The sequence below is a fragment of the Heterocephalus glaber genome, unplaced genomic scaffold (assembly GCF_053883595.1).
Source record: "Heterocephalus glaber isolate CG9 unplaced genomic scaffold, H.glaber_assembly_v1.0 deba00001564, whole genome shotgun sequence".
Classification (NCBI taxonomy): domain Eukaryota; kingdom Metazoa; phylum Chordata; class Mammalia; order Rodentia; family Bathyergidae; genus Heterocephalus; species Heterocephalus glaber.
Window position 1 is genome coordinate 23,306,476 of NW_028258351.1, and position 27,536 is coordinate 23,334,011.

The window sequence follows — 27,536 nt, forward strand, 5'->3', positions numbered from 1 at the left end:
AAGGAATCCACCCTAATTTTCTTGATGAGATTTTTCCTAGAGTCTGTTGGCATCCTATTCTAATACAGACAAATTGCTTTCTAGCCAATTGCCTTCAGAAGCCTTCTAGGAAGCTGACATCTTGGAACTTATTTTCTTGATATAGTATTAGTTTTAATGTCTTTGTACCACTCATCTCTTATTTCCTACTTTTTATCTTTATTTTGCTGGAACAAATCATCAGAAAAGAATCATGAGAAGTAAAATCTCTGAATCCTTGTGTGTCTAAAAATGCCTTAATTTTGCCAATATTTGCTAGTTTTTCTAGGTTCCAAATGATTTTTACTTAGAACTTTGGATAAATGGCTCTGTTGTCTTCTAAAACTAGTCTTGTACATGAGTGCTCATATTCTCTTAGCATTATTATTCTTTTATTTCTTGTTTGGTAACCCATTTTTAATTCCCTAGAAACTTTAGGATATTTCTCCACCTTGTGCCCTAAAATTTCCTGATCTGTGTCTTGTTGTAGGTCCTTTCCATTCACCTGGTCAACTCTTGGCAGGTCATTTTCAAGGAAAAGTCACATCTTTCTTTAGTACTAGAAATTTGACTCATTATTTTTGGTAATGCAGAATTGGATATCAATCATTTTAAATTTCTCCTCCACCATCCACCACATTTAGTCCTAATTGACTCTATTTTCATTTGGATTCTAGTCTGAAGCACCAATATCTTTTGCCTGAATTATTGAAACAGTCCTGATCGCCCTGCAATCCTTTACCAAGATGCATCCAGAATCATCTTGCTAAATCTCAGATCTAATCATATCACTCTCCTGCTTAAAATCTTCTAGTGGGTTCCCATTATTCTAAAAGTTAAGTCCAGTATCACTAACATGATCAGCGTGTCCTGTATAGCCTTTCTTTCAAGCACTGGATTTTTCCTTCCCCCATTCTCACTTTACTCCAGCTAGGTGGCCTTTTTAGACCCTTATTCATACCATGAGACTTCCTGAACTAGGGCACTTTCACAAATGGTCCCTTTTATCTGAAATAATTTCAACAGCCCACTGCCTACTCATCCTACAAAGATCAGTCTCTCTTGACCTCCTCCTGGCAGGACCATTTGGTTCCCCATTATGCATTCTTATAGTACTTGATACATTTCCATCAGAACACTTAATACAATTCTAATTTAATCATTCCGTTATAATTCTAACTTCTGTGCATCTACCTGCTTGTCACTTACATCCTTGAGGTCAGAAACTGTATCATCTTATTTAAAACATCTTTTACCAGAGCCTCAGTGTAACCAGAACAGATAATGTGCCCGGCCAATATTTGTTGAATAAATTAACCAACAAATGAATAAATATTATAAGAATTGTTGTCACAGATACTTTATTCCTGACTTTCACGTTTTTATAAGACTGTGCCTTCCTTCTGTCCACTGGAGACCTTGTTTCTTTCAGATGGGTAAATCTAGTGTCTTCATTTTTATTCAGTGTTTTCCCTTTTAGAAGCTTTCATATACTCTGTTTATGAGCAATTGCCTAACTGTCTTAGCCAATTGACCTCCAACTATTCCATCATGTAGTTTGAAGCTTCTTGTCATCTCAGGCAAACTGACCCTTCTTGATATTTACTGGTTATTTGTCTCTGAATACATTATCTCAGAATTGCCCTTGGCTTAATCTTAATGCATACTTCCAGAAGCAATATTGCTGTTCATCAACTAGAGATTACTGAGACACCTGTGCCATTGTCACTCTCTCGCATCCTCCCTTTCTACATTCTTACTTTCTACCTTCTTAATGGTTTGATTTATTTCTAATTCACCCATTCACCCATTTAGAACATATATTCTGGAGGCATACATGCTTTCCACATTTTGAATGTAATCAGGTTGCCTGATGAGCGCCTGTCTTCAAATTTGGAATCCACGTGGCTGATCCAAACATTTTCCCCAACCTTCCCTGTCCCTGTTGTATTAAATGAATTCACTGTCTCTTTGTTTAGTGTCTGTGTATCAGACAGTTAATTGTATCCCTCTGTTTAGACTTTTTTAAAGCTTAGTATCTTTTTCTATCTTTGGTCATTTGATTTGTGTTCTTAACTTCTTCATTTCTCCATTCTTTTGTTTTCTATGACAGTTCTCAGGCATGTAAAACCCAAGAGTAAAGATGTTTCTTTGTCTTCATTTCACCCTCCTCCCCCCTAAGAAAATGCAGTACAGATAGACAAATTGCAACTTCCCTCAGCTCCCTCCTCCACTGACTTTTGTTCAGGGACCTATATTTTTCTGGTCCTTTTCTGTCATTTAGTATCCTCCCAAGATTTTCCTTCCTGAATATTTGTGGAAGAGGAGGGTGAGGAAGACGAAATCCTACCCACTTTCCTGGCCTCTGTCTTAATATGAGTCTACCACCATCCATCCTCATTGTTTTCCTGCTTGCATTTCTGATTCATCTTTTAGCAGTGCTTTAACTGTACCTTTCTTCTCTCTCTTTCCTCATCACCTGCTTCCCAAATGAGCCACATTGCCTTATTTGCTCATTTATTTTCACTTCGGCTTCACCTTCTTCTCCCTCATTTTTTATTGCTCAAGATGTCTTCCTACCCCCTCGAGTTACTCAAGATAAAAATGAAATCTCAGATGTGAAAAGACTTTGAAAAGTTAAAGTACAGTAGCGTTTTGCAGCCCTTTAATGATGATACCTCATCTGTTCTTGGAGTCAGCTCAGTGGGCTCCTTTCTTCATGTCTGCTTGTCGCAGGTTTTCAAAGAGGAGCTGCGTCTTTGGCCTTTCCCTCACCACTCTTACACGGGCATCTTCCCTGGTCTTTCTTTCACTTGTCAATAGCATGATCTTGCTTGGTCACCTTCCTCCTTTGTTCAAGGACCTGGATTTGACAAAGTGAATTCTGCCGCTTCTATTTTGTGATCAGAAAGAAGCTGTGTATCCCACCTTTGACTTCTGCTGCCTCCTTTCTCTCTCTAATGCTCTGGTCAGAATAACGAGTTCACTGAAGTAACTTAGTATCTTTGCAGCCAGATCATTGATACTTTGCATCAAGTCACTTTTTTAGCGTGCCTAGCCCCATTCTCTTTTCTCAGGAGGCAATTAGAAGTGGATTAGAGCCTAGTGTGGTGGCACACACTTGTGATTCCAGCACTCTAGGAGGCTGAGGCAAGAGAATCAAAAGTTTGAGACCAGTCTGGGCAACTTACTGAGTGTCTCAAAAAAAAATTTTTTTATAAAAGGACCAGGGATGTAGCTCAGTGCAAATTCAATCCCAAGTACAAAAACAAAAATTAGATTGGGGCAAATGTAGTCTTTAAAGAGTTGCTTCAGGATTCATGAAGTATTATTTTTTTGTAATGAAAGAAATTTATTTTTTCATATTCCAGAGAGCAGGAGAGTGAACAGAAAAACATTTAAGATACAGGAAGAGATGGGATTTAGAGAACAGAGTGGCAGGCAGGCAAAGTGTACCCTTCTTATTAAGAGAGGGATGTGCACAGATGCAAATAAAATGGCAGTAAGCCAAAGGAGTCTCTAGTAGGTACTATATGTTGTCTAATAGTAGCAACTGAATCCAAGTGCTGAGAGTAAAAAGGTGGGGTCCATTAAGCTTAATGATAGAGAGGGATGGGTCATTTAGCCAACTCCTGGACACACAAAATGAGTACCCATTAGCAGGGGTGTTGAGAATCATGACCTTGCAGTGGCACCAACTCATGGAATGTATTAATTTTTCTCTTTTACTAATGTTTGGATTCATCCAGAGTTGACGGTTTATAAAAGTTATATAAGGAAAGGAGAACAGATTTGAGGATTTACACGATTACGGTTCGAGTTAAGCATTTCTGGGTTCACACTAAAATAATACAAAATGTAAAGGTAATGATTAGAAAAAGTAGAGGAGCTAGGTATGATGCTGCATGCCTATAACCCCAGCTACTCAGGTGTCTGAGGCAAGGAGATGATTTGAACCTAGGAGTTTGAGGTCAGCCCGTGGAACATAACAACACTTCATCTCAAATAAAACAAATAGTCAACAGTGGATATAAAAAAACGGAATTTCAGCCATGGGACAATTCTCAGTGATGATAAAGTCCAGGGTGCAGCCACACCGAGTGCGCAGCAGAAGTGGAATGGAGTTCTTTGAAGATAAGGAAGATAAGGAAGCATGAAGCTGGTTGTTGGCCAAGACTTCCAAAAAAACATTCAAGTTTACTAGGATAACAATGAAGTAGAACCAAGTTCATAGCCCCTCATAGAAGTCAGTTTCACTGGAAAGTTGGTAGGAACCAGAGAACATTAATAGATAGATATTAATAGATAATATAGCCAGATAACATGTGCTTTCAGATGGGAAGGGTTTGATATGAGGGCAGAAAACAAAGAGCCTGCCAGTAGCAAGAGAATATTGGGAAAATGTTTCCCTTCCTCCAAGCCCCATAGCTGTATGGAACTCAACAGAGGTATGTAAGAGTCACAGTGTCCTTGAAGAAATGGAGAGAAGAGGAAGTGCACCGTGAAGAGGTCAAAGGGGTTTGCTGTGGTTCCAGGTGACACCACCATTTGGAGAGCTGGACGGAAAGTCAGAAAGGGAGAGATGAGGGGCAGGGGTTTTAGCTCAGTGGCTCTGCTGCCTGCCTCGCAAGCGCAAGGACCCAAGTTCAATCCCCAGTATGAAGAAAGAGAAAGAAAGAAAGAAAGAGAGAGAGAGAGAGAGAGAGAGAGAGGTGGGGGGGAGGGAGGAAGGAAGGAAGGAAGGAAGGGAGGGAGAGATGAGTAGTGGAGGTGAGGGCATGAAGCCATAGCATAAAACAATATGAAGGTGGGCCAGGGGTTTAGCTCAATGGTTCTGCCACCTGCCTCACAAGCACAAGGACCCGAGTTCGATCCCTGGTACCAAAAACAACAAACAAATCATGACCTAGAAGGTGTCTTGATAACCTCAAGTAGCCAATGGAAGGATTCTGCAAGCTGACCTCACAGGTTGTGAGACTACCATGTGACACAGTCATGTTTGGCTAAGTGGTGAAGCCGTGAGAGGCGGATCAGCTTTTCACCTTTTCAATGTTTCCAAGGCCCATTTTTTTCTTCTCAGCCTCAAGCCTAGATTAATGCAGACTGATCCTAACTGGGCTCGGCAAAGCTGGGCTTTGCCCCCACCTACAACCCCTCCAATCTGTGGTTTTCAAAAGAATCTTTATTAAGTGCCTCTTTCCACATATCCTTCTCTCACAAATAAAGAAAATAAATAGCCTCCTTTGTGAGTAAAAGCATCATGGAAGCCATCTAATAATCCCAGCATCTTTTATCCTGGTATTTTCTCTGGAATTAGTTGTTTATCTCCCAAGTTTTAAAGCTGACATCAAATGTATTGCCAGGTAGGATTTATAGAGTTTAATAAAAGTATTTCTTGGGTTCATCTCAGTTGAATCTATAATAACTATTTCTCAATACAAAAAGTCATCATCTTGGTTGTTCTATTCACTTGAAAGAGAATCCATATGTTTTCCTTTTGTATTTAAAAGAAATATCCACTATTAACAGGTTTTTTCAAAACCTTTCTTGCACAAGTACCATTTTATTTCCTCTGAGAATAAATATTCTGAGGACATATTTTTATTCTTTTTTTTTAATTTCTTATCCACCTCACTTCCCTAGAAAAATTATTTGATGATTTCTTTGTGGTATACATTTTTATAATCCTTTTATCTAAAGAATGATATATAATTTCTTTAAACTTTATTGGATTGGGCTAATAGCTAATATGTAATCAGAATTGGTCTTCTATATTAAGGCCATTTTTTTGTATTAAGTGTTCTTTGGTCTTGGAGAATAACTCATGAGCATTGGCCTTGCTTTATTATTTTTTTTTTTGCATATACAGTGTTTTATTTTATTTTTTTCATTAAGTTTATTGGTACATTTTAGGTATAAATACAGTTACATTCATCATTGGGATCTTGTACCTTTACATGATGTATCTTGATTCTTATTTTTTCCCCATTCCCTGCCCTCCCTTCACCTCCTCCTCCCTTCCCTATTTACAAAGACTTTGTTTCCATTTTTTTCCTTTTCTCATATTTTTTCTTTTCCCTTCTTTTCTTTCCCCTACCCTTCCCACGTCCCCTACTCCTTTAGACCTTTTCTTCCTACTTCACAATATCAATTATGTATTTTGATCCTTATTTACACTTTTAATTTTTCACACCAGAGAAACTATTCGGTATTTACATATGTGTGTCCTATTTATTTCACATAAGAGTATGGCCTCAATGTGCATCCAGTTAGCTATAAATGTCTCTAGTTTCTCGTTCTTTATGGCTGAGTAGTACTCCATTTTATAGAAAAACCACATTTTCTTTATACGATCTCCAGTTGATGGGCATTTTGGCTGTTTCCAAGTTCTAGCTATTACAAACTGTACCATCTATAAATATGAGTGAGCATATTTCATTGTGATATAATTCTTTTAATTCTTTTGGGAAGATACCCAGCAGGGGAATACCTGGGTTAAATGACCTTGCTTTAAAGGTATGATTATGATACTTTGTTTTTATGGTCATTCCTTTACTTTGTTTTGAACATCAGAAAAACTTATCAAGATACATACAACAAAATATTCACACCTGTGCAACCAAGCCCCTTAATTTTGCCTCTTTCCTCTCTTAACTCTGATTCATACAAATTAATCAAACAAAATTTTATGTATTGAGAATAAGGGAAGAAGTGAATGTAGTGTAAAACACAGAAAGCTAGAACTAACTGAATCCTGCCCTCTTGGCCACATCTCCTAGTAATGCTCCAGGGAAGAGACTGTATACATTCAGAGTACAAAACAAACCAGAGGGGACCAAACCTACATGCTCATTCTCTGACCTTTTCCACACCAGCACTATGTAGGTTAGTGGATATCAAATAGGAGCCATACTGGACAGGATCACCAGCCCACCAGCTTTGGAGGTGATGTGGAGCTACGCATTTCCTTATGAACATTAAACAACACAATCATTCGACTCAAGCAATGATCATAACAACTCCATACTCCTTTTAGGAAGAAAACTCGGATATACTTTTAACAATCGGAACTTTCACAACGTGTCTTTGGGACAAGGACAGGAGATTGTGGCTGAAGCTGCATTAGACCTAGCTGCCAAGAAAGGCCACTGGGTTATTTTGCAGGTACGTCACCTCTGCCCTGATCTGGGTCATTCTTGACCCAATGCCTATTTAGTCTTCACCCCATGATCTTGGTGCACTCTCATCTTTCACCCACCTGTCCTTCTATGGCCTTGCCTCCTTCACACCCTTATCTTCTCTCTTCCCAATGCCCCTCACTCATGCATCCTCTTCTCCCTGCCACCTGCACCTCCAACTCTTCTTCCCATTCACCTGCTCCACTTCTCTCTCTAGTGTAAATAGTTCTACTTATAAAAGAAAGCGGATGCTGCTTTGATGCATGTTCAAGAAGGTGGCGTCTAGTTGAAGGCCATGGCAGTGGGCTCTTTTAGCTGTAGATTCCTTCCTATAAATTAGAATTTCCCCAGGTATGCTTTTCTATTGTGTTATACGTTTTTGATCATGTGTGTGACTGAAAAATGGGAGCCACATGAACTTCTTCCCTGAAAAGTCACATTGGTGTCTGAGAATCTGGAACATCTACTGTTGGTAATTTCTCCATTGAAAAGAGCAGAAAGAGTCACAACTCTTCTTTCAAAACCTGTTTTCTTAATCATCTTTCATGCAACTCCTAGAGGGTTATGGCAGAATAAGTGGCTTTCTCCTCTTTTCTCTGATGTACTACAATCACTTCCATCAGAGTGTCCTCTATTATTGTGTTGACATAATTTGTTATATGATTTATTCTTCACTAAATTTCCTTAGGAAAGTGATGTTTCTTATTTGCCTTTGCTCATCAAGCTCACTATCTTAAACCTAGTAGTTTATCAATAAAAACCCTGTTGGGCCAGGGATGTAGCTCAGGGGCACCTGCACCAGCCTGGCAAGTGCAAGGTCCTGAGTTCAATCCCTGAGTACCAAAAATAAAAGCCTGTTGGCCGGCCTAGTGGCACATGCCTGTGATCCTAGCTTACTCAAAGAGGGACAGGGAGATTGCAGGTTCCAGGCCAGCTTGGGCAATTTAATAAGACACTCACTAAGGGATAAAGGCTCATTTAAAAGGAACTGCAGGTACAGCTTAGTGATAGAGCATTTCCCTAGCATGTGTGAGGCCCTGGGTTTAATCTTCAGTACAAAAAAAAAAACAAAAACAAAAACAGCCCATTGGCTGAGAGAATCGATGAAGAAATTAAAGATTGAGTGGAAAACCAGTCATTCTCATCCTGAACTGGCTTTCATTACCACAAACTTCATCTGTCTCCTGATGACTCACTGCACCACATCTTGCTACTGAGTCTTCATCCTTAATTATCCTGTATTTATTGGGAGCTAGCAAAGAAAGGATCTGCGGTTCCCTGGGACTACTTTTCAGGAAGCAGCGGGAATCCCAGGAGAAAAGATGACAGCAGCTGGATTCCCTGCTTCTTCCTACATGCTGGGAAGTGTGACTCCCCTCCTCCCTCTGAATACGTGTGCCCTGGGGAAGCAGCCACACAGCCTGGAGGTCAGAGCATTTCTGGCACTGTGGTGCTGGCTCCGAGGACCCCACTCAGACAATGAGGAGAGTTTCCCCAGCACCTACTGACCACCCAAGAACTCCACATTTTCTGCTGATGTGGCTTCTGAGAGCACTCACAGATTGAGTTCAAAGGTGCCTCTTTAATTCCTAATGACTAGGCATTTTTACGGAAAGTTTTTCTCCCGTGAGCACCATACAATCTGGATCCCTTCCTTTCCTCTTGAATGAAATATCTGATTGTGCAGTAGGTATGATCTGTAAAAAACTGTAAAGGGCTAACAGATGCAAAAGATCTCTGCTGGTTTGTGATATCATCTTAAGACTTGTGACTACCTTGTTTTTTAAGGATTCCCTGGTGTACTGAACTAGACTAGGCTGAAATCTTATGCGACAGTGTTTCCAAGCCCAGGAACCTGAGAGTCTGGAGGGGGAAAAGGAAAAGCAGTTAACAAGTTCCTCTTTCAAAATCTAGAAAACACTTCATACTATGTCCCTTTCAAGACTGTCAATGATACCCATAAGTGAATGGCTCTAAGAATCCTGTGGTATAAATATCTTGTTCGATCCAGTGTTTCCCAAATGGATCTAACGTCTATTACAACATCTCATGGAGCACTTTTGGGAACTGCTATTGGCAGCCCCTCATGAGAAAGCTGTTTTTTGTTTTGTTTTGTTTTGTTTTTGTACCTGGGATCAAACTCGGGTCCTTGCACTTGCACAGCAGGCAGCGAAACCACTGAGCTAAATCCCCGGCCCAAGAAAGCTGTTTCTTATAAGCTGTGTGTCACCCCAAGGCTGTCTTCCTAATTTGCTGTAATTGCTATGGGTGGGTTTCCCAGGCCTTAACCCTGGGAAATCCAGGGCTGTAAACCTAGCAGGACAAATTCAGGTCCTTGAGTCCATCCCAGGATTCTATCTCCAAGCAACAGAAGCTCTTCCTCCCAGCACAACACAGCCCTGCCCTCCCCTACCCTGCCCCAAAAGCAGAAGTTGGAGTACCTGAAGCACCTGATTTACTTGTGACTTCTCAGTGCTGCTAGGTAACAGGAACCCTGGCTTTCTGCAAAGCCCACTAAACTATCTGCTCTCATAGAGCGATTATAAATGAGTTATTTAACAAATCTTTATTTCAGCTTCCACTGCTAACTCTTCCATAGCATTTTACAGTATACAAATCCTTTTCAAATCCATTACTTTTAGTTATTTTCAGGAACTGTGAAATAACAATGGCAACATTATTGTTATTCCTCTTTCTGTCGAAGATAAAACAGCATTCAGAAACCAAATTACTGTGGTCCTGTAGTGTGCTCAATGCTAATCTGTGTGTTTAGGCTCTACAAACCTACTTCCTCAAATATCGATTGAGGAGCTTTTATCTATTCATCACAATGAAACATTTCAAGGAAGCCAAGTGACTATTGTTACCAAAGTGAAAGGTATATTCTTAGCATTACTCTTAATGCTAAGAAATAAATTCAAGACTTGAGGGAAAGACAGATGGGCAAATAAGAATCATATTTTAGGGAAGTAGGAATGATCAAATAACAGACAAAAGAGCTTGGGTTGGAGTAGGGAGCCATTGTGAGTCTTGTGAGCAGTAATGACTAGTGTATTTTAGGAAGATAAGTTTGGCAACAATTAGCAGAATGGTTTGGAGGGGGGAAAGACAACTCAGGAAAGCTAGCTAGGAGTTTAAATCAGCCCCTTCCAAATTTCAACACGGATTCAAATTATTGAAGGATCTCATTAAAATGTGCTGATTGAGTAGGTCTGTGTGGGGCATATGATCCTGCATTCTCACCAAATCCCAGGTACCATGCCCACAGAGCTGGTCCATGCACTCCTTTTTGATGCTTGAGGGTTCTATTAATCTAAGCATCAAGTAGTGGGGAAGTGGACCAGGAAGCAACCATGAATTAGACTTCCCAAGCTGATCACAAAGTGGCATCAAGATCACCTAAGTACTGTTCAGAAATGCAAATGCCCAGGTTCCACTTTTGACCTATTGAATCAGAAATTCTGAGATGGAAACCAGCAGTCTGTGTTTTAGTAAGTCTCCCGGGGAATTCTTATCCACAGTCAAGCTGGAGATCACTATGCTAGAAAACTTTAGGATCATGCAGTGATCAGGTTCAATTTGCAGCATAGTAACAGGTCTCCATTACTCCAAGACACTTTCTATGATGTGGTTTAAGACATTTCAGCTACTGAAAGGTGTTTAATTGCACAACAATGTGAATGCACATAATACATTTGAACACTTAAATAGATACACTAAACACTAAAAAATGATTGAGATTATAAATTTTATCTTATGTCTATCTTACCACATTTTTAAAAATTATGTGAAGCTAAGACCAAATCCCCCCTCTAGCTGCCTGTCAAATAATTGTTTATTGCCAACAAAGCTAAACAGATCCTGCATGGGGGGGTTGCTTCCTTCCCACCAGAACATCCACCTGGTAGCCAAATGGCTCAGCACCCTGGAGAAGAAGCTGGAGGAGCACAGTGAGAACAGCCATCCAGAGTTCAGGGTCTTCATCAGTGCCGAGCCTGCGCCCTTCCCTGAGGGCCACATCATCCCTCAGGGCATCCTGGAGAACTCCATTAAGATCACCAATGAGCCCCCCACGGGTATGCATGCCAACCTGCACAAGGCCCTGGACAATTTCACTCAGGTACTGCCTGGGTGCAAGGGAAGAAGGGCACCACACCTCACAAAGAGCTGCTTCAAATTAGTACCTGGGTGTGGGGTAGAATGCCAGGTGGGTACACATCAATGCTGATAGAGGTGAAATGTGCTCCCTGTGCAGTTGACCTCCACCCAGTGCCCACTCCATACAACCCCAGCTTGCAGTTGCCAGATGCAGCTAGAGGAATCAAGTATAGGGCCTTTCTTTGGCAAGAGATGTCAAGGGACTTTCTGCAACTCTACTGTTAACTAATATTCCAAGATGGAGAACAGCATGTGGCTATAAAACTAATAGATATGATATACTTAGTCACGTATTTACTGGCTGAGCTGCCTATCTTTAAAGCAGAGAGATGATGGTTTCATTCAGATGACATTTCTTGCCATCTGCATGAATCTATAGTATGGAGGGTTCATATTATCCAGGTGTCAGGTACTGGGGAATTGGAATGTGCACAGAGTCTCTCTGAATGTGTTGGAAATGCAAGTTTCAGGCCCCACTCCAGGCCTTCTGAGCCAGAATCAGGGGTGGGACCCAGGAATGTGTGTTTTAGCAAATCTTCCAAGTGATTTTCATGCACAGTAAATCTTGAGAACACTATGCTTCAGAAAGACCCAGAATATCAAGACACAGGGCTCAAATGCCAGCTATATTACTAGAATTTCCACCACTGACAATTCCAAGACTAATGCTATACAGTGTTTATTTAAAGGCAAGGCCAGGCCTTGGGCAACCTGTCAAGGATATGAAGTAGCACCTGTGAGGTCTGCAGCTCAGGCCCCTTTCATCTTCTAAGAAAGGCAGTATTTCTTGCTGTTTCTCCCTTGGGAACTTCCTCCTTCCTTGGAAGGGGAGTACACAAAAGTGTTTATATGAGTACCCAGTGGTCAACAGTCCATCCACCACACTAAACCTTGTGGGCATCTAAGGAGAAGTTTCTAGGCACTGTTGGTGAGGTTTTCTCTCTGATATCATCTTAAAAGAGCACCAATGAGTCTCCAGTTTCACAGAAGCTAAAACTCTAGTCCCAGACAAGTCATCCATCCAAAAACTTGAAATGTTAAGAGCCATCCAACAGGACAACTGTCCCAGAAAACCCAGTATAAACCTCAGGGCTTTTAGCCCTTTGGAGCCTGGTTTAACTTAAAAGGAGATGGAGAACATGTAGCTATCTAAGTCTCCAAAGATTTTACTGACTACACGATACCTTCATACCATAGGAGTTACACAGTCCAACTCAGAGTGGGAAACAACCACAATGTTTGGGAAGCAAAACCTGTTCAGTATCCTGTTCTTTACTACTCTTTCCAACCTAACTCCAAAATCCATACATCCAGTAGAACAGAGAATGGTGGGCTAGCACCAGGAGATTTTTGAAGATTTTGTTAAGAAACATCCTGTCCTTTGTATCACAGGGCAAAGGTGGGGTGCTCCCCTTTCCATGGGCATCTTCTTTTCTTTCTTTTTTTCTTTTTTCCCAAATGGGCCTTCAAGAACCTCTTAGATACTCTGAACTAGAGTACAGAGGCCAAAACTTCTAAATTTTCTAGCTTTTCTATTCTATGTAGGGGAAACACACATGCTTAAGTTTGACATTTACAGCCTTCCTTACAGGAGGCTTGAGCAGAGAAAGAAAGTTCTGCCCTTAAAAGGGATTGGGAAGTGATTCCATATTTATGTCATCCCAGGTATTCAGGAGGCTGAAGCAAGAACATCACAAGTTCTAGAGTAGCCTGAGCAACTTAGCAAGACCCTGTTTCAAAATAAAATTTTTTAAAAGATGGGGAAAGAGCCGGGGATTTAGTTCAGTGTCACCACGCCTGTCTTGCGTCTTGCAAATGCAAGGTCCTGAGTTCAATCCCCAGTACTGAAAAAAAATTAAATAAATAAAAAGATGGAGATGTAACTCAATGGCAGAGCATCTCTGGGCTTGATCCCCAGCACCATAAACATAACCAAACAAATAAAGCACTGAACTACACAACAATGTGAGTGCACATAACGTCACTAAACAGTACATTTAAAAATGGTGATAGGGCCAGGGATTCAGCTCAGTAGTTCCGACACCTGCCTGCCTCGCAAGTGCAAGGTCCTGAGTTCAATCTCCGCTACCAAACAACAAAAAAAAATGATGATAATGGTAAATATATCATGTGTATTTCAACACAATTTTTAAAAAATTGAAAGGGGGATAAAAGGCATTAGGATGCGGTTAGGGAGTTCTGTAGAAGGCTCCCATGGCAAACCAACCATTCTCAGTTGCCTTGCATTGAGGGCCTGAAGCAAAGGCAGGAGGGGGCAGCAGATGCCTCACACACTATACTTCCTGTTAGCGTCTTAGCGTAGTATTCTCATCTATAGCCACACCTGCCTGCATTGTCTTGGCATCCCCATGGGCTGAGGTTCTTGAGCCCTTTTGCCTGCAAATCTTGATCATTGGACAACTGCAAAATATACCCCAAGAGATGCAGTCTCTGTTGAGTTATTCTATCCCTGCTACAGATGAGTTCAGTCATCGTTTATGGCCACCCTCAGAAACTCATTCTGAGAAAGAGATCAATTCATGAGGACATTCATAGTTTACAAGAGTTTTTTGTGTTTTTTTGGCTTTAAGAATTTTATCATATTTTTTCCTTAAATTCTTTTATCGGTACATTTTAGGTATACAATACGTTTACATTTATCATTGGGTGGTTGTATCTGTAAATGATGTATCTTGGTTCTTATTTTTTCCCCATTACCTGTGCGTCCTTCACCCCCTCCACCCTTCCCTATTTACAAAGACTTTGTTTCCATGTTTTTCTTTTCTCATAATTTTCCCTTTCTCTTCTTTCCTTTCCCCTTCCCCTCCCACTTCCCCTAACCCTTTTCATTAGCATGTTTGCAATGCCTAATAATTACATTCTTCTTGGGGAATTGGTACATATATGTATCACATCCTAATCCTTTCTCCTTCCCCCTTCTCCTCTTCACCCTCCTATCTCCCCATCCTCAGCTTCCCTTCTCTTTCCCACAGTCTACCTCCCTGTTCCTACAGGAGTTTTAATTGCCCTATTTTGCTTTCATGAACACCCCAGAGCAGAGGCCTGCACAGCCTTCCCTCTGTTTCTTCAGCCCCGTTTTTAACCACTTAAAGGATATATTGCAGAACTGATCTCTTTTTAATTCCTGCTTCCATGATAGCTGTGCTGTCTGGGGATAATTATTTGATTCTGACTTTTATGTGAGTTTGTCACTGTCAGCCAGTGTTGGCATTTTAATATAAGATTTCTTGTCTTTGTGCTTAAAGGCATTTTTCAGCAAGATCCAGTTTTTTTGGTCTGTGTAGGAAGTAGCAAATGAAGCACCCTACTTGCCTGTAGAGAAAAGTTCTACCCAGGAAGCAGCTATTAAATTCTTGGCCGCACAAGACAATGGCCTTGTCCTCTGGCCTTTCATACCCATCGCTTTGCGGCAAGTGTGGTACCCAGTGAAGGCATTGCAGGGGCCCTACATGTCAGAAAGAGACAGAGGCCATGCCCTGGCTTCTCTGTGGGAAAACCAGACTTGCCAGAAGCTCACTCTGTCCTGTTTCCTCTGGTGTTGCTGCCCATGCAAGCAGTCAGAGGCTAATTCCTAGAACAAATGACAGGAGTGAATCCAATTCAATTAGTGAGAGCTCTGAAAGTGCTTCTCCTGGGCTCCAACTGCCACATCTTACCTGGACAGAAAGTCGCACCCAGAGGGTGATTTTTCATTCCAAAGAGTCCAGGCGCTCCCATCTTATTTTCCCTTAAAATGCAGGCTGTCGTCCTCTGTGCCATCGCCACCATGGTCCTTAATATCTGCCAAGCACCAGATTTTAAGCTCCTCTTTCTTCCATCTGTCCCTTCTTTGATCCATTCTCGGGGAGCTGTGTCTTCCCCCTGCTTTGTGCTCTGTAACTAGAAACCCCCTGTACTCTTGTTTCCTCGGCCCCATGTCTTGTCACCCCACTTGGGTATGGGGCAGCAGTGGGAGGGCAGAGGACACGCACTCCTCTATTTCCTGTGGCTCTGGTTCCCATCAGAGCAGCTCCTCCAGCAGATGAGCTGGGGATGCCTCGGTCACATGAAAAGCAATTACACTGCTGAGGTTCCATAACTAGCAAGAAAAGCAGGCAGGGAGGGAAGGTTTGGGGATGGTACTGTGGGAGTCCCCACCCATACCCCAGAGCACAGTAACATACAGCAACCCTACATTCCTGTAGCCCACTACCTTATTTTCATTAGCTATGCTAGGGAAACTAATTAGTACATCCACATGTACAAACTTGAATCATAAACCAAACCCACTATAATCTAAATCTAAATCTTAAAATGTTATAGATATCACATGACAATGATGCATACACACCTATATTTCTAGCAGCAGAAATCATAACAGCTAAATTTTGGAGGCAGCCTATATATCCATCCACAAATGAATGGATAAAGAACATGTAGTATTTATACACAATGGAGTATTACTCTGCCATAAAAAGGATAAACATGAGTCATCTGTAGGAAAATGGATGTACTTTGAGACCATAATATTCAGTGAAATAAATCAAACACACAAGCTTAAATATTACACAATTTCTCTTTTATAAGAAACCCAAAATATAAATATCAAACAAAGTAAAAGATAATAGGAGACAAGGAGATTAATCTTTTGAATAAACAAAGGGAAGAAAGAGATAGAGGGAGGGGGAAGAGAGAGAAGAGAAAGAGATTGAAAAGGAAAACAAAATATGTTATGTAAATGTACCAACTCTTCGCAATGAACATAATCATTATGTGCTGCAAATATGTACTAATAAAAATAAATAATTTTTTAAAACTAAACTCAAATGCCCTCCCCTTCCCCCACTTGGCCTTGGTACACTCTTCCGTCTCACTGTAGTTCAGTTGCTAAACAGGACAGACCATGACTTTATCCAGCATGAACCCCAATTGTAACCCCACTCGGTGGCCCTGTACAAGGGAAACTGTCAGCGCTGCATGTGATGCTTTTTGTTTTCCAGGACACTCTGGAGATGTGTTCCAGAGAGACAGAGTTTAAGAGCATCCTCTTTGCTCTTTGTTACTTTCATGCGGTGGTGGCAGAAAGGCGAAAGTTTGGGCCCCAGGGATGGAATCGATCCTATCCCTTCAACATTGGGGACCTCACCATCTCTGTGCATGTGCTGTACAACTTCCTGGAGGCCAATGCAAAGGTAAAAGGAAGCGGTGCAGGCCTCCTCGTGGGATGATGAGGCATTCCCACACAGAAGCAGGAGAGAGTGTGCCAGAGAATTCTACATCCTACAGAAGTGGAGTACATAGGATCTGCCAAGCCCAGGACCAGCCTGAGGCTTAGAAGTCTGCAGTGAGGTCACAGCCAGGGAAGCCTAGGAACCCAAATTAGGGAGTCACACCTAGTGGGAGTCAGTCCTGTGAGAATTTGTCCCAGTGTCCCCAGACCACCTATATGTATTCACATTGTGGCAGGTACGCTACGGATAGGCAGGAAGAGACCCCATATTCACTTGATGTAAATTCCCAATTTACACAGATGCAGAACTTCTCCTGGGATTCACAGTGTCTTTCCTGGGGTATGGATTTTCCAAAGTTGAAAAAAAATTCTTGCTATACCCCGTCTTCTTCTCTTTTGTAGCTCCATTTCACAGAAAACTAGTGTTAATGATCAGTAGTGCTCTTCCATTTAAAAGGCTCTTCTGGTTCATGGATCGAACACAGCCTCAGCAGGGCACCACCTCCTCCTGGTGGGGAAAAGACTCAGACCCAGATGTCCTGAGAAATCCTTTCTTTCTCCACCCTCTGGGTTCTGGGAAGCCCACCCTCCATCACATCATTCTTTCATTTATTCATTTGCTGATTTGACCCAAAAGGCTTCCTCCCCTAAACTTCACCCCAGTGAACTAGTGAGCTGTAGTTCATCCACACTGAACTTTCAAACTGGGAAATTAATTAGTCTTGTCATTAGTAGCAGAAATCAGAAAAATACTCTGGTTCTCACTCTTCTCTATTTGATTACTTGCCTATTTAAAGGGCTTCTAGAAAGAGCCAGACTTCACTGTCACAGTTAGTGACCATATATATATATATATATATATGGGGTTTGGCACCTTTCCTCTCCTCACCATGTGCTATAATTCCTCTTTAAGTATTTAACAAGCTCCCAAAACATGCTGGTACAGCTGGACCCTGGTGATATAAAGATAGGACACTTCCTGACCTTAAGAATCATTCCAACTGTGGCTGATGCTCTGCCTGCACACCAAGTCAGCCCCACTGCCTGTATGGAGACCTTTCTGTCATCTCTGTCCCCTCTCTCAGGTGCCCTATGATGATCTGCGTTACCTGTTCGGTGAGATCATGTATGGAGGCCATATCACAGATGACTGGGACAGGAGGCTCTGCAGAACTTATCTGGAGGAATTCATTAAACCAGATATGCTAGAAGGGGAACTGTACCTGGCCCCGGGGTTCCCACTCCCAGGCAATATGGACTACAATGGTTACCACCAGGTGAGGCTCTGCTCTGAGCTGGAGATGAAGGACATGATGATGTCAGCTTGGAAGGGGCCTGGGTGTTCCTCCATCTGCCCTGCACTCCCAGGGTGCTCATGCTGCAACTTGGCTATGGGCTCGGGCAGGGGCCAGGGAAGAACTGTCTACAGAGCTCAGGTTCTATCAGCTTTGGCTCTCTGTCCAAGTTTTTCCTATTTACTTGAGAGATAGAGAATTTGTGTCCTCAAATTAATGATAAAATTGGGGCTTTAGAGATCGTTTTATTCTTTTTTTTTTTTTTTTTTTTGGTACCAGGGATCGAATTCAGGTCCTTGTGCTTGCGCAGCAGGCGGCAAAACCACTGAGCTAAATCCCCAGCCCAGAGATCTTTTTATTCTTAATGTTTGAATAATTCTATTTGTTGCTCTTTTCTACAAATAACACCTGGGAAGTTGTTTGATTATTTTTATCCAGGATATTGACAAAGTCATTATTCATAGAGCAAAATTTCGGGTAAGAATTTAAATAACTTTTGATACAGTGATTCTAGATATCTTCAGAGAGAATGATCTTGTGGCCAGATCACTCAACCCTCCTACTCCCTGTTAGTTGCTATGAACACAGTCACACATGTCTCAGCAGGGTGCAGTAGTGTACATCTGTAATCCAGCAATTCAGGAGGCTGAGGTAGAAGGATCCCAAGTTAGAGGTCAGCTGGGACAATTTAGTGATATCCTGTCTCAAAAAATAAAAAGGTCTTGGGTGTAGCTCAGTGGTAGACAGTTTGCCTGGCATGCATGAGGCCCTGAATTCAATCTTCAATACCAAAAAAAAAAAAAAAAAAAAAAAAAGAAATCTCATGGAGATTTTCCATACTATTTACTTTCTCATGTACTATTGCTACAGTACTTTTTTTTTTTTTTTTTGGTACTGGGGATAGAACTCGGGACCTTGTGTTTGCGAGGCAGGTGGCATAACCACTGAGCTAAATCCCCAGCCCACTACAGCTATTTTTAAAGCATTCAGCTTTGCCTATTTAATCTTCTATGGAAAATATACTGAAAGATAATTTCTTTAAAAAATTTATTGATAGACTTTTGAACATGCTTCAAAAAATCTAAACTTACCAAACTTAAGAGAAATAGTCATTGAAATATTAACAATAAAAGTTTTTAATTCATAAAACTTAAAAGGATAGTCATAAAAGTTATTTGATCCAGAAAATCCGTATCTATGAGAAGAAATTTAAAGTCAAATTCTTTAAGGAAAATAAGAGGAATTTTTTTAAATTATCTTTGAGGAATTACTCAGGAAAATAGTGCAAGAGCACCCCCTAGTGTCCACAGCATAATTTGACAAAGTGAGCAGCAAAGCAAGAATCAACCTTAAGTCTGATTCTCTTAGCAGTAGTAACATGGCTTGCACATTTCCAAACGGCCAAGGTGATGTTTCCTTTCTTCAGACATTTCTAATATTTCCATTAATATATTGTTACAGGGTACCTGCCAGGGGTCCTGAAGTGTGTTGAGTCCTGGAGGTGTTATAAAATTAATCATATAAATTTGCCTTTACTTACACTAGATGTTAAAAACACTACAAAATCATCAAAATCATGCTAAGAGCTTAACTTGGGCAATATTTTCTTTTTTTTAATGGGCAATATTTTCTTGCCATCATAAAAAGAATTATGAAGCACTCAAAACATTAAGGGAAGAAAGTGACCCTTACAAACTGGGTAGGATTATTCAGGCATGGCAGATTGTAGCCACTAGAACTGACCAAAGAAATGTGTTGTTTGGGTGATTCACTGTTTTAAAATTTTAAATCCAAATAACTTTCACCAGAGGTGCAAACTCTTCAGTTTTTGGCCAAGCTCACATCATCCTACAGCCCAGATCACATAATCATTTTGCATGCACAGCCCTATGTACGTGTTTAGGTTTGCCATCCCTGATTTGGAAATGGAAAATGATCTAAAAGGAGAGGGCTGGCATCCTAGAAAAGTTTGAGTAAAAGTATCAGGGAGTGATTCATATTTTTGATAGTCTGTGAAAAGTCCTGCAGTGACAAGAATCCAGCAGGGAGAAGGTTGTCCAAGCTTCCTTAAAAAGAGACAGGTGCAATAAATACAGAAGCTCTGGGAAACTGGTATGGTGTAGGCAAACATAATGTCAACAACAGGCTGGGGTGTGGATGAGTACACATGCTGAAGTCTATGCACCAGGGCCTGTGAGCAGGGGTCCCTGGAGAACCCCACAGAGGAGGAGCTGCTATGGGAGGTAGGAAGTGCACCTTGGCTGCTTGTTAAGTGAGCTTGCCCTTGGTTTCAGTACATTGATTCTGAGCTGCCCCCAGAGTCGCCCTACCTCTACGGCCTCCACCCAAATGCAGAGATTGGTTTCCTGACTCAGACCTCAGAAAAGCTCTTCCGCACTGTGCTGGAGCTGCAGCCTCGGGACAGCCAAGAAGCAGATGGAGCTGGCAGTACAAAAGAAGAGAAGGTGTGTAGTGGGGATTGCCTGGGATGGCTCTGGGGAGCCCCAGGACTGCACATGGCTGCCCTTCCAAGTGACTGAGTTGGCAGTACTCAGCATGGGTAACTTGCACAAGACACTGAGCAGCCAGCCTTAAGACACTGGCCCTTCACCTCCATGAGTCCCTTCCTGCCCAGCCATGCCAAAATGCTGATCCCCTGGTTAAATATTGGAAGTCCCTACCACTGGGGATGACTGTGCCAGTTCTCCCAAAGTCAGTTTTATTCAGTTTGTCTACCAAGGAGAAAGAAGGTCAGGGTTAAACAACAGTGGTCTAAAAACCTTAAAATTTACTTCATGATTCTTTGTTGTAATAAGCATTGATGGATGCAGAGATGCTTTTAAACACCTCCACCCTCCTCTCTGCCACTCAATGTGCATTTAGAGAAAAATACTTCTCTTAATGAAAAGGCTTTCTCTATGTGTGAATGACTTCTCACCAGTCTCTGAATGCATGATTAAGTGCTTCAAAACATGGGATCTCTTGAGGTTTCAGGGAGGTGAGGAAAACTATGGAGTAGAAAGGCAAACTCAGGTGAGTTTGACTTTGAGGATAATTCAAGGCAATATGGGAGCCCTATTCCTGATATAAGGGTAGTAAAGGACAGAAAAACAATGGGCCACCAGATTGAAACATCTACCTGAAATTTTTCCTAAGACAGGCTAATTCAACTTCCAAAGGATGTATGTCCACCAACCCACATCTGTCCTACCATACTGCCTGGATTCCGTCATTTAGAGATAAAGTACTATTGGGTTTATAAGGAAACATCCTTATAAAGAAGACTAAGAGTTAGGAAACCTGGGTGGTTATCAAACTTAGAATGCAGAAACTGATTTTTAGAAGCAAGTTGATAAATACTAAAGTAGTTGGACTTACACTTAAAAGCATGGAGTGGTGTGATCAGAATGGTAGCTCTCAATTTTTTTTAACATGTCTAAGATTGAGCCAGAGAGCTTGGAATTCTGACTCTGAGGATTGGGAGTGTCATTTAAGGAAAGAAAGAGGGAGGGAGGGAGGAAAGGAAGGAAGGGAAATAAGTTCTGATTCTAACATTTGGAATTATTCAAACTGCTTTAAATCATACTACTCAGCCTATTTCACTATTTCATAAGGATATAATTTGAGAATAAAAGGAAGGAAATAATCCAAACTACCCAGAAATAAAAATGTTCTTAGCTCTAAAAATGAAGAAGGCTGACATTGTATAAGAAATACCCTTAGGATTCTTCAGGTAAGATTCAAAACACTTTGTAATCCTTGTCATTTCCCTATTCCTTCTCCTAGCTAAGTCAAGAAATAGCGTGTGTGTGTGTGTGTGTGTGTGTGTGTGTGTGTGTGTGTGTTTCCAAAAATATGAACTGTGAATACCTGGCTATGCATATTGTGTGGGACAAAGGTGCAGGTAATTGGGTGGATGTGTATTGTACAGTGTGCCAGTGATTAGCCATGCACGTGTCTCTCCTATCACTCCCATAACCTTGTGAGCTTTGTTCCTTCCCATCCTCGAGAGGCAAAAAGCCAAATCCCAGAGAGAATGTTTTTCCTGAAGGAGTAAAAGACTGAGAGGTTGTACACTCCACATATTTTTGACTCAAATCTACTCCCAAATCCACATGTCCATGGATGGGCAGCTGGGGATTTTAGTATATGGCTAAGCTGCCATGTGCCTAGGAAGAAGAGAGAAAAAGGAGGAGGGTAGGGCACTTAGGGAGAAGGAAACTAACAGTCTTCCACAATCTTCAACCTAAGCCTGGATTTTCTTTCTAGGATGCCCTGGACTCATTTAATGACCTGAGCTTGAACTGCTTCTTGGCCTTTAGTGGCTCTCTTTAGCAGATGCATCTATTACGCATCAGGAACAGTGCCTGACTACATTTGTCTGCTTGGGCTCCTGTAACAAAATACCAAGACTAGGTGGCTTAAACAACAGCAATATATTTTCTCATAGATCTGGAGGCTAAAAGATGTAGTTTGCTTCAGTTTCTTCTGAGGCCACTCTTCTTTACTAGTAAATGGACACCTTCTCACCAGGTCCACATATGGCCTTTACTCTTGAGCCTCTTTTTTGTGTTCAAATGTCTTCTTCTTACAGGACACCAAAAGGATTAGATTAGCATCTACCTTAATGACCTCTCCTTAATTTAATCATCACTTCAAAGGCCCTATCTCCAGACTCTGAGGTACTGGAGTTTAGGACTTCCACATATGAATTGGGGGCCACAGTTCAGTACATAGCATGAGGCTCCAGTGTCCCCCCCTTGGATTTATGCTTTCCTCTGTCCCTTAGTCATGCGATAACCTCTCCCATTGAAAGTCTTTCAATATTGCATTTATTTCATAGTGAACAACCAGCTAGTCACTTGGAGAAAAAGCAGGTTCCCTTGCTCCCTTTACCAAAGTATATTTCAGATGGCTCAAGTATTTAAAGGTAAAACATAGAAACCTAAAAGCACTGGAAGCCAGCTGGGGTAAATGCCTTCATAATCTTACAAAGAGGAACATATTTTTAAACTTAAAAAAAAAAGCCCAGCAAAGGGGAAGGGGAAGTGAGAGGGGTAGGGAAAAGGAAAGAAGGGAACGGAATTAATATGAGAAAATGAAAAAATGGAAACAAAGTCTTTGTAAATAGGGAGGGATGGAGGGGTTGAAGGGAGGGCAGGGGAATGCGGAAAAAATAAGAACCAAGAGAGATTATGTAAAGGTGCAAATTCCCAATGATGAATGTCATTATATTGTATACCTAAAATGTACCAATAAAATTCATTTTAAAAATAAATAAAAATAAAAAAGAACTAGGGGTATAGCTCAGTGATAGAGTTCCCCAGGGTTTGATCTCCAGTATCTCAAAAAAAAAGTGAAATAATACTGTTAAAAAGAATAAGGCAGGGCTGGGGATTTAGCTCAGTGGTTTCATCGCCTGCTGCACAAGCACAAGGGCCCAAGTTCGATCCCCGGTACAAAAAAAAAAAAAAAAAGAATAAGGCAGGGCCAGAGATTTAGCTCAGTGATGCTGCTGCCTGCCTCGCAAGTGCAAGGTCCTGAGTTCCATTCCCGGTACCAAAAAAAAAAAACAAGAATAGGGCAGGTCCATATGTAATAATAAGGAAACGTGTTCCCTGTTTATTACAAGGTGAAAACAGCAAGCTGGAAAAGGTGTATGTAAGAGAGATGAGAGAGAGAAAACATGATCAATATGATAAATGAGTAGATGAATAATGGATGGATGGGTAATAAGTGGATATAACTGATAAGTGAATTGTGGGTGGATGTACAGATGGGTGATCAGGGGATAGAGTTATGTTCATTGAAAGGCGTCTGCAGGAATGTGAGCCAAAAAATAGTTGAACAGTGTTTTTCCCTCTTTGGGAAAAAGAGTCAAAATTGTGGGAGGGTCTTGCTTTTAATATCATGTATCCATAGTGAAAAGAAGCAGAGGTGTTTGCTTGTGGAAATAAAGTAGATCACATTTCTCCGACCCTACTCCTCCTACCTGAAGGGGCCCCTGGGGTTCCCTGAGTACAAGACAGTCCTGCATGTATCTGTAACCTACTACCTTTCCTATTCATGCCCTCCCACTGTGGCCTCCAAACCCTTCCTAGCCTGATCACAGACAGGATAAAACTCTGCATCCCCAAATCTAGGATATTTTGGAACAATACCTCCCAGACTATCTTTTCCTCTTTTTGTAACATCCAAATGGCAGTTTACGGATATAGGGCTATTTCTTCAAATCCCACTCCAGACAGAAATATGATATAAATTTAGCCATTTGTCTTCCATCCTGGAAGCTGCTTTCAGGTACCATTAAAATTCAATTCCAGTTTTTGCTATGACAGCACCACAGACCCATTTGTGATGGGGTGATGGGTTTCCAGTTTCTTTTTCTAACATCAGCTCTTTTCCTGGAGAATGTATTATATGTTAACAATGTGATGTAAGGTGAATATTAATTACCCTTTACATTTATATAGTTCTTTATAGTTTTCAGACACTGCCACATTAATCAGCTTATTTGATATGATCTTTGTGTCAACCCTGGGGCGGGGGGGCGGTCACTGGGGGCTGGCTAAAAAGACACTCTTGGAAATTTTTACAGACAAAAAACTTGAGGCCTATATGACTTGCTCATTTGAGTAAGCTAGCACTTCACTTGAGAGAGCAGAGCAGAACGGTATTAGTCCAGTCAGGGCTCTTTGGTTGTAAGCAACAGACACTGATATAGCTGAACTAGGCAGGAAGTAGCTTACTGTGTCAAAGGAATCAATGTACAGAAGGACAAAGACCACACTGGTGTTAGGATTCCAGGGAGAAGGAATGGTGGGCAGGCCTTCCAGGACACCTCCACCTCCCTCTGGCTGCTTGGATCCCATGTTTCAAATTTTCATGCTCCTCAGGAAAATGATCTGATTGACCTAACTTGGCTCGGGAGAAGTGGGGCCCAGGGGCTGTCCCCCAGAATGGTGGGGAAGAAGTAATTTCCCAAAAGAGATAGAGACCTATTCCTAAAAAAGGGGGAAAATGATGATAGACAAGAACAACAACTGTTCACAAAGGTATCTAGAGCTTAGCTCTCAAGACTCCATGAAGGGCTGGCAGTAGCTCACATGCCACCTCCCCATCTCAGTCTGCTACCCATAGGGCCTATTATGTTTGCACTTTGTTTCATTTTTCTTTCTCTGCAGACAGACCTCCAGGGCTTACTCCTTTACTCTAAAAATGGCAGACTCAGCCTCAAAGTGCTTGCCCCAAAATAACCCAGAATCTCTGCACCTCAATTCCAATTTTCCAGGACAGACCCTGATTGTTCTAGCTCCTTTGGTCTAATTAGCTGACAGTCTGTGTGGGAAACAGAATCTTGGGTAGAAAAGGAGGTTAACATGATAGAAGGTGGTCCTTAAGTTCTTCCAGAATTTAAGGAGAGAAACTGCAGTATTGCCTCATGGAAACACAGGACTATATGTGTAGGAGTGTGTGCATATAGTGTATGCATTATCAGTATTCATGGTGGTTTGGTTCTAGGATACAAGTAAGTGTGCACGCACACATGCACACACATGCATGAGATGCCAGAGTCCACAATGCTTAAGTCCTTATGCAAAAGAGCATATTATTTGCACATCTTTTTGTATACTTTAAATCATCCCTAGGTTACTTATAATACCCAATACAACATAAGTGTTATATAAATAGTTGTTATATTGTATTGTCTAGGGAATGAGAAGAAAGAAGTCTGTATGTGTTCAGTAGAGACACAGTTTATGCATACATATTTCTGATCACTGCTTCCCATCACTTCAGCTTCACGTGGCTCACAATGGCCATCTTAGGCCACAGTCTACTTAATGGCTTTCTAGTTTGATCTCAGTAGCTAACTGGGTCAGCCTCTGAGTCTTCCAACCCCAGTTCTTAGAAAGCCATCTCTGTTCATCTCTTCAAGCTGGTCACGTAAGTCACAGGGAGCCGGCTAGCCTGTGGAGGGATCATCCATCCCATGGTCAGCCCTCAACCCCAGACCTATTTCATTTATATAACCAGGCAGAAGCATGGCCAGGTGATGTGGGTGGAGGGAGCAGGTAACAGGTGACCATCTCTAGTGCCACATACACAAAAGTGGAGTCCTCCCAGAGAATCAGAGCTCCCTTCTTAACTCTGTACTTTCTACTATGTGGCAGGTCAAGGCCCTTCTGGAAGAAATATTGGAACGAGTGACAGATGAGTTTAACATTCCAGAGCTGATGAGCAAAGTAGAGGAGCATACCCCCTACGTTGTGGTTGCCTTACAGGAGTGTGAGTGGATGAACAATCTCACCAGGGAGATTCAGCGCTCACTGTGGGAGCTGGACCTGGGATTAAAGGTAAGGGAAGTCTTTGGAGGGAGGGGCATTGTCCAAGGGCACAGCTGGACCCACATGCACAAAGAGGAGCACCTATGAGACCTGGAAGCTGGGGAAAAATTGTTCTACAGCAACTTAAATCCCCCAAGATCAAAGTCTGGGCATGAAGTTGCCTAAAAGAACCAAGATATTACATAAGCTCTAGCATTTCTTTTGAGCAAAGAATCTAGTATTCTAGCAATCACTTAAACAAGTTTACTATATTCACTATGAGAGGATGTAAATTTTCCAGCATAGAACATGTTAAGATTTTTCCCTGAATGACAAGTAAATGGAACACCCTGCTGCTTGTTAGGAGCTATACGAAATGTTGTCCTTTTATATTGGTATGTTTATTAAAAAGAATCATAATCTGGAACTTGGGATGCAGCTCAGTGGTAGAGCACTTGCCTAGAATGCACAAAGCCCTGGGTTTGACCCAATATGACAAAAAAAAAAAAGCAAAGAATTATAATCACAGACAGAAGGAAATTAAGAATCCAGTTTTGTAGCTGACAGTGAAAGCTCAGACAAGCCCTAGAAGTCCAGCTGTGGAACCATGGTCATGTGTGCAGGAAAAACAACTGTGAATTTTTCACATGTAGACACATAGAAACTATGAAACAGACTGAAGAAATCTGTTAGTGGGAATTTTTTGTTGTTTCATTTTTTTGTTTATTTTGCTTATTTATTTGCAATACTGAGAAGTGAACCCAGAGACACTCTATCATTGAGATATATCCTATCTCTTTTTATTTTTTATTTTGAGACAGGGTCTCACTAAGTTGCCCAGGCTGGCCTTACCCTTGCAGTCCTCCTTCGTCAGACTCCCAAGTAGCTGGGATTACATGCATGTGGCACCATGCCCAGCTAGTGAGGTTTTTTTAAAAAATCTTTTAATTTCCTCTTTCCCCATATATGGGTAGAGGGAAATAAGAAAAAAAGATGACAGAATTGGAATGTTGAAAACTGACAGTGTTTGGTAATGTTTCCAAATTCTGCACAAGCTTATAATCAAATAAAATATAAAATCCACAGAATAATCTCAAATGTAAATAAGGTCTCTGCCTGTCATGTTATGCATCCTCATTACTGTGGTAAGCAGGTATATATTAGCAATTATCTTGAGTAGCTTTGCTGCAATCTTAGCTTACTGAATCCTTGCAATTTGGTCCTCTATTTACCCATTCATCTTCCAACTCATTCACTTTTCTCCTGAGAATCTTCACCATGGTTTTGTGTTACGAATCATAGAGCACACCTGGGCAAGGATGAAGGGGGT

The 27,536-nt window shown here is 41.3% G+C and overlaps 1 protein-coding gene across 13 annotated transcripts in view; it reads left to right on the forward strand.

The window, feature by feature from the left end:
• Dnah9 (dynein axonemal heavy chain 9) overlaps positions 1–27,536 on the forward strand; it is a 373,887-nt gene that overhangs the window by 327,271 nt on the left and 19,080 nt on the right. For 6 of the 13 annotated variants that reach the window (XM_087192015.1, XM_087192017.1, XM_087192016.1 and 3 more), the window contains 6 exons: positions 7,055–7,182; positions 11,089–11,316; positions 16,355–16,546; positions 17,670–17,861; positions 20,174–20,344; positions 26,054–26,236. In XM_087192015.1, coding sequence (XP_087048141.1) covers positions 7,055–7,182; positions 11,089–11,316; positions 16,355–16,546; positions 17,670–17,861; positions 20,174–20,344; positions 26,054–26,236 — 1,094 coding nt within the window. Of the gene's footprint in view, positions 1–7,054; positions 7,183–11,088; positions 11,317–16,354; positions 16,547–17,669; positions 17,862–20,173; positions 20,345–26,053; positions 26,237–27,536 lie in introns of those variants that run through there. The other 7 variants (XM_004857554.3, XM_087192018.1, XR_002386940.2 and 4 more) reach the window with 7 other exon arrangements.